Source organism: Barbus barbus (assembly GCF_936440315.1).
Source record: "Barbus barbus genome assembly, chromosome: 40".
NCBI classification, from domain to species: domain Eukaryota; kingdom Metazoa; phylum Chordata; class Actinopteri; order Cypriniformes; family Cyprinidae; genus Barbus; species Barbus barbus.
The window spans coordinates 23,925,565-23,939,289 of NC_136718.1; the positions used below are offsets into that span (position 1 = coordinate 23,925,565).

Here is a 13,725-nt window from a genome sequence, read left to right on the forward strand (position 1 = left end):
TTGCTTTGGTGAGTGAATATCCCATCTGATGGATCTGATCCCACTGCACAGATGAACTGTGAGATGTTGACATTTGCTTTGTGCTTTATGTAAATGTTAATCAGTCCTGCTGAACAGTGTTGATATTATGAGGAGATTCTAGTGCTGGAGTGTTTTAATCCTGTTACGCTGAATGAATAGAAATTAATCATTTTTGAGGCCCTTGATTTGAGCACATCATTACAGCATCTTCAAATTTGCATTTTTGTTTTTATTTATTTGTTAGTGTTGGGCTGCAGCATTAGTATCATTAAGAGAGTAGTGTTTTTGTAATTTTAGTAGTTTTTATGTACATTTTTATAGTTATTGTATATTAAGCTTTTATTTTTATTTCAGGTTTAGTTTTAGTTATTTTGAATGATATGTTGCCTTGGCAATTGGCTGAAATAAAAAGTTTTTATTTAGTATTTTATTTTATTTACATTTATTATAATTCAGTAATTATTTTATTTTATTTATTTTTTAATGGTTTTAATTTCAGTTTCAGTTTTAGGTAGCTATAACAACCCTGGTTGGCTGTGTGTGTGTGTGTGTGTGTGTGTGTGTGTGAACCTATGTTTGTTTTTAGTCAAACCAAGATGCCTGCCAGTAATAAAAGAGGCTTGTTAACATTTTAACGGAAGCCAATGATACACAGTCTAGAATAAAATGCTATTTTGGTCTGTTTTCATCACTTTTTAAATGTGTTTATGTACGTAAGCTGAATAGGACTTCAAAGCTAGACACAAAAGCCAAACTCCCATTTTATCTGGTTTTATTGGTCATACAAAACAGTCACTTACATTGATTCAAATAAAAGCAGTGCGATGTCAACAGTTTTATTGAGTTACACTGCCATCTAGTGATGTCTGTTGTGACTTTATAATCTGTGATTTATTATTGATGCAGATGATCAATAACTATATCTTCCATCACAACTGCAAACAAGTGTGCATAGAAGTTCTCACAGCAAAAATAAGTACAATAGTAGACATTAACCATAGCCTATATTTATGAAAATGACCAACATAGGTAATTTAAAAAATTTTCTAATACATAAAACATAATCCAGTAAAACAAACAACATTCCAGTTCATTCAGGTGTTTCCATCCCAGTTTTTGCCATCACATTTATATGAAGAGTTTGTACTTTAACACAATATAAATGACATTTAGCCTGAATATAAAAAGATGTACATACAAATACGTAATGTTTATGAACTTTACTGAGCGTGTAGGCTACAATATGTCTTTTTCTTAAATTGTTAACTACAACAAATGCTATACTGTAAATCTATAAAAAGCATGATTGTCATGCAAAAGCTTTATGCCTGCTGCATCAAACGCTCCACAAAATCAAATCATGAAAATAATCTGCAGTGAAATAATCATCCTTACTGTAAACCTCAGAAGACACTGAGATGAATAGATGATCAAAAACTGGCTACTTGCATGAGATTGTCTTAAAACTTCTGAAAAAGGTTTTATTTCATTATAGAGGCCTATAAAGCTGCAAGAATGAGGTTTAATTCAAAGAAAACCATTTCATGTTTTGCTTCAGTTTTAACTTGTTAATGTGACGTATATTTGTCAGTCATAAATAAATGAAATGCATAACAAAAAGGTAAGATTTTCACACTTCAGAATTATGGCATGGTTTTTTAATTAAATATTTGCATCTATTTTTTTCATTGAAATAATTATATTTTCAAAACACATTTATTTAAAATTGCTTAAAATGATCTGTTTATTTTGCGAAAACAATTACATTTATACAGTTAAAAGGTATGAACATGGTTCTAGTATGGAATAATTAGGATTTAATAATTGGATTTATTGATGATAGATATATAAACCTGGTTATTGTGTATTTAAAACAGAATATGACAAATATGCATCACATTAAGTTTGTTCATTTATGCTAAATCTGTAGTTTGTTTGTGTTAAAACTAATCCAAATGCAAATTAAATACAGCCCATTTTTTTATTATATCTAATTCAAATGCATAAAATCCTAAATGTAGGTTTATTTATTTATTTGTGTTTTCTCCCATGTTTTATAGTGGATAATAATGTCATCGTAGTCTTAATTCAAGTCTTTGGTCATGAGTCAGAAGTTTTATAAAAGACACATCGCAGACTCGGTTGTATGTCACTATAAGACATGCACAGATCCTACCAATGTCAAGATGATGTTTGCGAAAAAAAAATATTTGGCTTAATCCACAAAAACCTGTTCATTTATCTGTTAAGCCTCTCTGAGACCCGTGTAGACGTCAAAGTGTCAGAAATTAGGGCTCAAGGAAAAACGCTTCTGAAAGTGTCAAAAAGCCCGACACATGCTGGTAGTGAATTGTTTTTGTCTTTTTTTGCGAAGTTAAAAGCTGTGTGGTTGTAAGAAACAAATCCATCAATTAAAATGTATTTAATTTGAAGCGTCGCTTTTGGCCAAAATGCAAGTCCATAATAACCTTTCCTCCAGTGAAAACGTTCATCCCCTGTCAAAATCCACACACATATTTGTTTAGGACTGTTTTAGACCGTTTTGGCTTGTGGACGGTGCTTGAGCTGCATGTGCACAGTTCTCTCCCAATTCAGACAAGAAGACTGGAGAAAGCATTATTATGGATTATGGACTGCTTGGAAGTTAAAATGTGTTGGATTTGTTTCTTACAAACACACAGCTTTTGGCTTCACAAGATGTTAATTAATGGACTGGAGTGGTGTGGTTTATTGTGATGTTTTTATCAGCTGTTTGGACTCTCATTCTGACGGCACCCATTCACTGCAGTGGATCCACTGGTGAGTAAGTGATGCAATGCTAAATTTCTCCTAAATCTGTTGAAGAAACAAACTCATCTACATTTTGGATGGACTTAAGGGGAATACATTTTCATTTTTAGTTGAACGTTTCCTTAATGTTGTTTTGTGCCTCTCATCAGGTTCTCATCCACTTCAAACCTTCACATAACAAGAGCCGCCAGCAGCCAGACCAGCATCACCAGAGAAGCAGAGATGCTTTCCATCTTGGATCCATGGCTCAGTTCACTTTCCATGCCTCTCTCAATTTTAACGTGCGATTGAGTTGGCTCTTCAGGAGCTGCGACGGGCTCTGTCGTCATTTGTGGACGCCCAGGTAAGACCTTCGGAGCTTCGGTGTCGTTTGACTCGGGCTTCTCAGATGAATTAAAGGGATTCCCAGCCACTGTGTGGAAAAGAGAGAGTTTTCAGAGAAGGACGTACAATAAAAATTGTCATAGTTTAGTTTTTAATTTTATCTCATGTTGGATCTCAGTTGATAAAGTCTTCACATTACCGCACATGTTGTTGTCACAAAATGATAGATTATCTGGACACTTTGAGCATGGCTTTCCAGACTTGTATGGCTTTTGTCCCTCAAAATTTCCTCTGTAATGAAGGAAAAATAATAATCAGTATTTCTCAATTAACAGGCTGCAAGATGGCTTAAATATAAGACAAAATAAGATATTAAATATGCTTAAATAGTTCAAAATCAAGATGAAAACTGACTTCAGTTCATTTTTATTTAGACACCAGGGTTCTCACTTAGAAATCCTGGATATAATTAACAATTTTTAAAAGTGAGATTTCTAGACCTAGAAATGTTATGGAAAAACATGGACATTTCTATTATAAAATTATAATTATAATTAAAATTATTTAATTTTATTTTGCTGAGACATTGTCATTTGTGAGTTAAAATATTTGTAAAAGTCTCACATAAGCACATCACATAACGACAAACAAGCAGAAAAAAACATGTAAATTCATCCCTGAACCCTGAAGAACATTCAGTTCTCGAATCTTCCGAAATAAAATGTAATTATTTAGATTTTTAATATGATTTTTAATCATTTTAATGTGAGTTCATATTTATTTTTATTATTAAATGTATTTTGAATAATTAATTTGGTTTTAATATCATTTTAAAATAATTATTATTATTACTTCATATTTATTTTTAATGTAATTAATTTTTTAGTGCTGGGCAACGATTAATTGCAATTAATTGCATCCAAAATAAAAGTTTTTGTTTACATAATATATGTGTGTGTGTACTGCGTATATTTATTATGTATATATAAATACACACACACACACACATGCATGTATATATTTAAGAAACGTATGTTATGTTTATACATTAAATATATATACAATATGAATATAAATATAAATATATGCATGTTAATACATGTAAATATTTTCAAAATATATACTGTACGTGTGTGTCTTTATATATACATAATACATTTACACAGTACACACATATATTATATAAACTAAAACTTTTATTTTGGATGCGATTAATCATTGCCCAGAACTATTATTTTTATTCAATTATTTAAATATATTGTCACTCCTATAGTTTCTGTAACTAAAAAAGTTTGACAACAAGCAGTTAGTTTTAGAGGTGTATTTGATTATTAGCTGATTAGATTTACAGTATTTGTATATGAGCCCATATGATACTAAGTTACATTTTACAACACAATAAATTCTGTATATCTGTCCCGGTTGTGTTATAGAGTGTTTTAGAACACATTCTAGAACACTGAGGCAATGTTCACTGCGGGTTTTTCAAATGCACTTACGAAGGGTAGTAATTACAGACGAAAAGAGTGGTCTTCTCAAAATCCAGACGCTCCAGAGTGTCACAGAAATGAGTAGCACAGCCAATTCTGTTGCTGTCTGCCCAGACCATCTGTACAACAACAGAGAAACACATTATCACATCTGCGTATTCATGCTGTGAAACCAGTCAAACACACACCGAATAGAAACAATGTTCACCTGAGTGTAATGGCCACACATTTTGTCTTCAGTACAGTTATTGGTTTCAAAGTCATAATCCACATGCTCTCCAAACCTGTGTGTGCAAAGAAATGAGTTGTACATCTGTTTATAGACAATATTTCTGCATATGACAGATTTTTTATTTCTCATTTATGTTTTAGTGAAGGTATTTGTCATACCAGTCCAGCATTGCTTTGGCTGCATTAAATGGTCCAGTGCCTACAAATAGGTTTTCTCCCATACCGAGCTCCTCAAGTAGAGGGTTGTGATCCCAGATGCATTTTGCAGCATAATCTTCTGCCACCAGACGCAGTGTCTCGTCCCACACCTCAAACCACACAAACAGGATTGTTGATATTTGACTTTAAGGTTTAACTTTAAATTAAACTTTTTTAAATTAGACTTAATTTTAATAGTTTAGTTTGTTGTACTGCCTTTAATTTAAGCTGGAATAAATAAATAAATAAATAAAACACAAATAAGCAAGCTTTTTCTTCATGCAAGACCTTTTTTTTGCAGTGAAATATGACCCAGACATGTTGTCTGTGTATTCCACCCCACTGTTGTGTAAATGCAAGTGAATAAAACATGTTTCACAAGAGGACCAGAGGCTATTCCCCTTTAAATCTTCCCATAGGTGTGCTCTGAATTTCCCCCACAATACAAACACGAGGCCGTAAGACCGGATAACCACATGGGGCTTTATTAAGACACTCACACTCAGCACAACGTTCCTGCGGTTTCATATAACGTTCACATTCCTCAGCATGTCTCACACACATGCACGTTGCGCAACAGTATCCTTGCATCCACACACCCACACACTCCATCCAGTCAAAATAAAGCCACTTCATGAATTCTGTTCGAAAACTCCCTCTTTATCAGATAAAGAACGGTCTCATGAACTATAATACCAGCTTTGTGCTGCTGTGACTCTTGCATTCACGTGGTAAAGAGGAGTCACACAGCAATGTTTAAGGAGACTGTTCACCCAAAAATGATAACTCTGTCAGCATTTACTCACCCTCAAATTGTTCCAAACCTGTATGAATTTCTTTCTTCTGCTGAACACACAAAAAAAGATATTTTGAAGAATGTTGATAACTAAATAGTGTCTGCTCCCCATTGACTTCCATAGTATTTTTTTTTTTCCATACTATGAAAGTCAATGGCTACCAGCAACTGTTTGGCAACATTCTTCAAAACATCTTCTTTTGTGTTCAGCAGAAGAAAGAAGGTTGGAAACAACTTGAGGGTGAGTAGATGATGCCACAATTTTCATTTTTGAGTGAACTGTCCCTTTAAAGGAGACTAGATAATGAGCGAGAATTTTTCATTTGATAAACTATAATCATGATTGCAGTATTACTTTGATTCCCTTGTGTTTCAAAAGGGATTGCGCCATGAATATGCATGATGACTCAATTACCATGGATATTAATGTGATAATTATTGTTTACAGCGGTAATGAGACAGTGAAAGATGTAATTCCAGTGATTGATGGCAGGATGATGAGATGCTCTGACCTCGTAACTCACATGCAACACAAACACTGAGCTCAAGTCCAAAACCAGTGATAAAAACATTAACAGTCCCCACGAGATGAGAGATCAGACACAGACTTCACACACATGTGGATGGGAAAGATGTTTTCTATATATCATGTAACATTCAAAAGTTTGGAGGTTTTTTTTTTTAATAAACTAATGCATTTATTCAGCAAGGATGCATTAAATTGATCAAAAGCGTCAGTAAAGACATAATGTTACAAAAGATTTCTGTTCACTTGAACTTTCTATTTACCAAAGAATCCTAAAAAAGTATCACAGTTTCCACAAAAATGTGAAGCAGCACAACTGTTTTCAGCATTGATAATAATCATAAATGTTTCTTGAGCAGCAAATCAGCATATTAGAATGATTTCTGAAGGATCATGTGACACTGAAGATTGGAGTAATTATTCTGAAAATTCAGCTTTGATAACAGGAATAAATTACATTTTAAAATATATTCAAATATTGTCAAACTCCAAAACAGATGCAAAAAAACTCAAAGATTCAGCAAGATTCATTTCATTTTAAGTTCCACAGAAGAAAGAAATTCTTACCTGCTTGGAGTGACATGAGTGCCCTTAAATATGACAACATTTGCATTTTTGCATATACTTTTTTCATTTAACTAAGACGTCTTATTCAGTAGCTCGTGTACCAGTCTAGATTACACCAAAAATCTAAAGCCAAATGTGTTGTGTTTCTCCAGTCAGGTGCATCTCTTACCACGTTCTGCATGAAGGCTGCGCTGGGCTGAACCTTAGAGCGAAGCTCATTGTGCAAATCAATGATAGTTGATTTCTCCTGCTCTGTCAGCTGACCGGCAGCTAAACTCAGAATGACCCAGAGCCCAGCGCTCCGGAGGGCCACGTTCCAATGCATGCTGCCTCTCCTCCCTGAGGAGCCTAAACAAGCTGTCGGCGGTCGGATGAAACCTCTTGACTGCTCTTAGGTCTGTCACTCGCTGTCCTTAACGTCTTCAGTGTCTTTCTCTGAGAGAGAGAGAAAGTTTGTACAGGACTCACTCTGCACTCCCACCCTCTCGCCCCTGTATTTAAAGCCGCCCATGGTCGTATTACACATCTCACACACACATAAACTTACTCGTTTTCCTTACCTTACCAGAAATCTTTGCATAACTCATTGCTGGCCATCTGACAAGTCAAACAAGGATCTCTAAAACGCCAAAGATTTCATATAATATTGTGTTTTAGTAATTCGCCGTGTCATACCAGTTCTGCTTGAGGAATGCCTGAGATAACAGGGATTTTATTTGACCTGTTTGTATTATCCATGCAGATCCTGGTCTCATTTCCTCTGTGCCAGGCTCTGGTGTCTCCGGCTGGGATTCACCCTTATATTCAGCCCATGCACACTACAGAGGGTCCCTCCCTGCTGCCGGTTACACAAGTCCAGCTATGGTTTACTGTAAGTGACGCCAGTGGAATTCTTTGCTGCCTTTCTGGCTTAGAGGATTATTTGATTGGAAGGATAAGGTCTGAGTTATAGAAAATTATAAAAAATTAATAGCTGCTTTGGTTGCTCTACATCTCAAGTCACAATATTCCAAGCTTTTTCTGAAGAAAATATGAAGGAATTTTTTTTAGATTAGAATGAGAGTGATGTTTTTTTCTTGTACAGAAATCGTCAGTACTAGAGTCCTGTGGGTGGTTGCTAGTGGATTCCTACATGATTTCTTGGGTGTTGCTAAGGTTGCTAAGGTGCCATGGTGTTCTGGATAGTTGCTAGGGAGTTTCTGTGTGGTTGCCAGGGTGTTCTGGATAATTGCTAGGGGGCTGTTACTGTGTTCTGGGTGGTTGCTGGGGTATTGCTACAGTAGGTCAATGCTAGGATGTTGTGGGTGGTTGCTATGGAGTTGCTATGTGGTTTCTAGGGTGTATTGGATGAATGCTAGGAGTTGTTACTGTGTTCTGGATGTTTGCTGGGGTGTTGCTACAGTAAGTTGTTGCTAGAGAGTTGTGGATGGTTGCTAGGGTGGACTGGATGATTGCTAGGAGACCTGTCACTGTGTTCTGGGTGGTTGTTGGGGTGTTGCTTTGGTGTTGTGGGTGGTTGCTAGGGAGTTGCTATGTGGTTGCTAGGCTGTTCTGGATGATTGCTAGGGGCTGTTACTGTATTCTGGATGGTTGTTGGGGTGTTGCTACATTAAGCTGGTGTTATGGGTGGTTGCTAGGGAGTTGCTATGTGGTTGCTAGTGTGTACTGGATGATTGCTAGGGGGCTGTTACTGTATTCTGGGTGGTTGTTGGGGTGTTGCTACATTAAGCTGGTGTTATGGGTGGTTGCTAGGGAGTTGCTATGTGGTTGCTAGTGTGTACTGGATGATTGCTAGGGGGCTGTTACTGTGTTCTGGGTGGTTGCTGTGGAGTTGCTACAGTAGGTTGTTGCTAGGTTGATATGGGTGGTTGCCAGTGAGTTGCCATGTTTTCTGGGGGATTACTAGATGGCTTATGAGGTCTTCTGCTGGTTACTGGAGTGTTGCTTGGGCGTTTCTAGGATGTTGGGGTGTTGCTATGGTGTTCTTGGTGGTTTCCAGGTAATTGCTCTGTGGTTGGTTGGTATATATGGTGTTCTGGGAGGTAGTTATATGATTTCTGACATGTTCTGAGTTGTTGCTATAGTGTTGCTGTGTTGTTGCTAGAGTGTTGTGGGTGATTGCTAGGGGCTTGCTGTGTGGTTTTAGGGCGTTCTGGATGATGGCTAGGGGGCTGTTACTGTGTTCTGGGTCATGGGGTATTGCTACAGTAACTGGTTGCTAGGATGTTGTGGGTGGTTGCTATGGAGTTGCTATGTGGTTGCTAGGGTGTATTGGTAGATTTCTAGGGGGCTGTTACTGTGTTCTGGATGGTTGCTGGGGTGTTGCTACAGAAAGTTGTTGCTAGGGTGTTGTGGATGATTGCTATGGTGTACTGGATGATTGCTAGGAGGCTGTTATTGTGTTCTGGGTGGTTGCTGGGGTGTTGCTTGTGTTTTGTGGGTGGTTGCTAGGGAGTTGCTATGTGGTTGCTGGGGTGATCTGGATGATTGCTAGGGGGATGTTACTGTATTCTGGGTGGTTGCTGGGGTGCTGCTACAGTAAGCTGTTGCTATGGTGTTGCGTGTGAATGCTATGTGGTTGCTAGGGTGTACTGGATGATTGATAGGGAGCTGTTACTGTGTTATGGGTTGTTTCTGGGGTTTTGCTACAGTAGCATGTTGCTAGGGTGCTCTAGGAGTTGCCAGGGTGTTGCTGTTTGGTTGCTAAGGTATTCTGGGGGATTACTATGTGGTTTATGAGATCTTCTGCTGGATGCTGGAGTGTTGCTAGGGCATTTCTAGGATGTTGGGGGTGTCGCTATGGTGATGTCAGGTTTCCAGGTAGTTGCTCTGTGGTTGGTTGCTATGCTGTTGCTGTGTTGTTGCTAGGGTGTTCAAAGTGATTGCTACAAGATTGTTGGGTAGTTTCTAGAGTATTCTGGGTGGTTGCCAGTAAGTTGCTATGTGGTCACTAGGTGGTACCTTCAGTAGGCGGGTGCTACGATGTTCTGGATGATTCTTAGGCTGTTACTAAGCTGTTGCTGGGTGTTTTAATTGGTTGCTGGAGTGTTGTTATGTGATTTTTAGGTTGTTCTGGATAGTTCTTAGGCCATTGCTAATCTGTTGCTAGGATGTTCTAAATGGTTGCTAGGTTGTTACTAGGGTGTCGTGGATTGTTGCTAAGGTGCTCTTTGTAGGTTGTTCTAAGTGATTGCTACGGGATTGTTGGGTGGTTTCTAGAATATTCTAACTGGTGGTTGCAAGGGAGTTACTATATGGTCACTACTGTCAACAACAAAACTTGTTAAGAGAAGCTTTTGTGATAATATTCTTACGATTATGGGGTTTTCTCACAAGCTATGTTTCCATCCTTCTGTTTTTATGCGCATTTTGAAGTATCGCATCAGAAACAAGTGATAGAAATGCCAAATGTTGAAAAGAATATCCCTTAATTCGCAAAAAAAAAAAAAAATTGCTCACTTGAGGTTGTTGTTTTTTTCTTGTGACCAAAAAGTATTAATGTGAATAATGGGACATGGAAAGGAATTTGCCTAATAAATTCCTCCATGCACATCAAAAAAGTCATGCAGCATAACCTGACTAACCAGCAGACCAATCTTGTTGCACAGCATCTGAAATGATTTGGTCATTCTGAAATGCCGGAGTAAAGTCTGTTGTCAAAGTATTATTGGCTCCCAGAACTGTCTTACACGACTGTGTTCCCAAACAGCAGGCATCCACCTCTGAAAGCAATGACTGCATTCATTGATTCATCTGCTCGCTCTGTGGCACAAGTCATTTATTATATATGAAAATTATGTTCAGTGGCATCTCTCACTTTTCTTAGTAATATTTAGTGCCAGTTTATCAGGAAGTGATGATTTTGTGTCTCTTTCACTCGTCGGATGAAACCGGTGCTTGTTCGCAAATGGTTTATGCAATATTCTTGCACACAAGTTAAATTCACAACTTTGGAGGGAAACCCGGCTAATGACTCATAGATGTGCGTCTTTTATTGTTTTGAGTGACATGTCTACATGTCAGGGAACTCATTTTCACATACCTGTCAGTCTCCTGTATGATTATATAATGTGTCTTGTGTGAATGAGCTGACAGATTGTGTCTAAACTAAATAAAATCCTTCTTTTATCAGTTTCGGTAGTAATTCACTTGTGTGTGGCTCTCTAGTGATCCATTCACGTGAGTTGTTCTATAAAGTTTGTTTTACTGGTTTTGAAGTGATGTTGAACTGGTTTATTTCTCTCTGCTCTAGGGCATTGCTCAAGGCGTGGACACTTTCGCTGTTCAGATTGTGATTTCCAGCAGCCAGATGTACAGGCATAGCAACTCCAGACTCCAAACACCATAACACTGCACATGTGTGTGGCTCCCAGCCAATGACGTGTTCCAGCACTGTTCAAAAATGCACCAAAATCCCCCTGTTTTTATCTGTTTGGGTTCTGATCCTGTTTTGTGTTTTACAAATAATTTCACTTGTCATTCAACTCTATAATGTTATTGAAAATCTCCAAATGATGGGTTACTTGAGAATAAAACAACTGCTGTGATTTGGTTAAAAATCTGTTAAATATACGCTCTGCCAATCTGTGACAACAACACATGATATATATATACAGTATATATCATATTATGACATATGCAATGGTGGGTGATTTTTTTAATGGACAGAGATGCATAGAGATGAGAAATCAAACAGTTCATCTGAGCCAAACTCGTCCAAACCAGAACTGAAACTCTGCTTCTGTTTTTCCCAGATGTATATCACTCTTCCATGCTCATCCATTCAAGCTTTTCCAGTCTCAAGTGGATCTCGAGAGACCCTGAGATCATGTGTGGAATGGTTTAATGCATTTAATGTCCAAAGGAGTAGAAAATCATGTATCAGTTGCATGCAAAAAGAAAAAGGTGAATTAATTTTGGGTATAATATTATATATAATTACAAAAATAATTATTAATAATTTAAAATAATTGGAAATATAAAAATGAGAAATATAATTAGAATAGTAATTTGATCAACAATTATAAGTTGCATGTTATACATACATTTTATATTATTTTAATCTCTCTCTATATATTTTATATTATTTTATTATAAAATAATAAAAACAGTATTTTCATATACGTGTGCATGCATATAGATAAAATACTAATAAATAATATACATATTGATAAATATATGCCGTTTATTTATTTATATGATACAGATATCACTGGTTTTATTTAAATAAAGATACAGAATGTTTACATACATAAAATGAACTGAACTTTTTTTTATCTAATCAAATTATGAAAAGCAATTTCATTTTAATTTATATTTTAAATGTTCCAGTTAAATTGGAATATGATATAAAATTATATTTTTCATATGTATAATACACTCACCTAAAGGATTATTAGGAACACCTGTTCAATTTCTCATTAATGCAATTATCTAATCAACCAATCACATGGCAGTTGCTTCAATGCATTTAGGGGTGTGGTCCTGGTCAAGACAATCTCCTGAACTCCAAACTGAATGTCAGAATGGGAAAGAAAGCTGATTTAAGCAATTTTGAGCGTGGCATGGTTGTTGGTGCCAGACGGGCCGGTCTGAGTATTTCACAATCTGCTCAGTTACTGGGATTTTCACGCACAACCATTTCTAGGGTTTACAAAGAATGGTGTGAAAAGGGAAAAACATCCAGTATGCGGCAGTCCTGTGGGCGAAAATGCCTTGTTGATGCTAGAGGTCAGAGGAGAATGGGCCGACTGATTCAAGCTGATAGAAGAGCAACTTTGACTGAAATAACCACTCGTTACAACCGAGGTATGCAGCAAAGCATTTGTGAAGCCACAACACGCACAACCTTGAAGCGGATGGGCTACAACAGCAGAAGACCCCACCGGGTACCACTCATCTCCACTACAAATAGGAAAAAGAGGCTACAATTTGCACGAGCTCACCAAAATTGGATGGTTGAAGACTGGAATAATGTTGCCTGGTCTGATGAGTCTCGATTTCTGTTGAGACATTCAGATGGTAGAGTCAGAATTTGGCGTAAACAGAATGAGAACATGGATCCATCATGCCTTGTTACCACTGTGCAGGCTGGTGGTGGGGGTGTAATGGTGTGGGGGATGTTTTCTTGGCACACTTTAGGCCCCTTAGTGCCAATTGGGCATCGTTTAAATGCCACGGCCTACCTGAGCATTGTTTCTGACCATGTCCATCCCTTTATGACCACCATGTACCCATCCTCTGATGGCTACTTCCAGCAGGATAATGCACCATGTCACAAAGCTTGAATCATTTCAAATTGGTTTCTTGAACATGACAATGAGTTCACTGTACTAAAATGGCCCCCACAGTCACCAGATCTCAACCCAATAGAGCATCTTTGGGATGTGGTGAAACGGGAGCTTCGTGCCCTGGATGTGCATCCCACAAATCTCCATCAACTGCAAGATGCTATCCTATCAATATGGGCCAACATTTCTAAAGAATGCTTTTAGCACCTTGTTGAATCAATGCCACGTAGAATTAAAGCAGTTCTGAAGGCGAAAGGGGGTCAAACACAGTATTAGTATGGTGTTCCTAATAATCCTTTAGGTGAGTGTATATTTACAATTATATTCACCTTGTTATATTCACTTTCAGAAGGTGACATTTTTATTATTTTATTTTACCTTTATTTTAAAATCGTTAATATGTTAGCCTACTTTTAAAAAGTCCAAAAAAAGGAGAAACAAAAAAGAAAAAAAAAGGTAATTATCATTTAAACGTGAATTCTTTCTAGTACT

At 37.0% G+C, this 13,725-nt stretch overlaps 1 protein-coding gene across 1 annotated transcript; it reads right to left on the bottom strand.

The window, feature by feature from the left end:
- Window positions 1-777: 777 nt before the first annotated feature.
- LOC306859895 (peptidase inhibitor 16-like) lies at window positions 778-7,717 on the bottom strand. The gene is made up of 8 exons (XM_079401293.1): window positions 7,665-7,717; window positions 7,504-7,562; window positions 7,113-7,378; window positions 5,016-5,164; window positions 4,834-4,909; window positions 4,635-4,744; window positions 3,335-3,426; window positions 778-3,223 (listed from the first exon to the last, which is right to left on the bottom strand). The coding sequence occupies exons 3-8, from the start codon at window positions 7,266-7,268 to the stop codon at window positions 2,982-2,984; spliced, it is 825 nt and encodes a 274-aa protein (XP_079257419.1). The 5' UTR covers window positions 7,269-7,378; window positions 7,504-7,562; window positions 7,665-7,717; the 3' UTR covers window positions 778-2,981.
- Window positions 7,718-13,725: the final 6,008 nt, after the last annotated feature.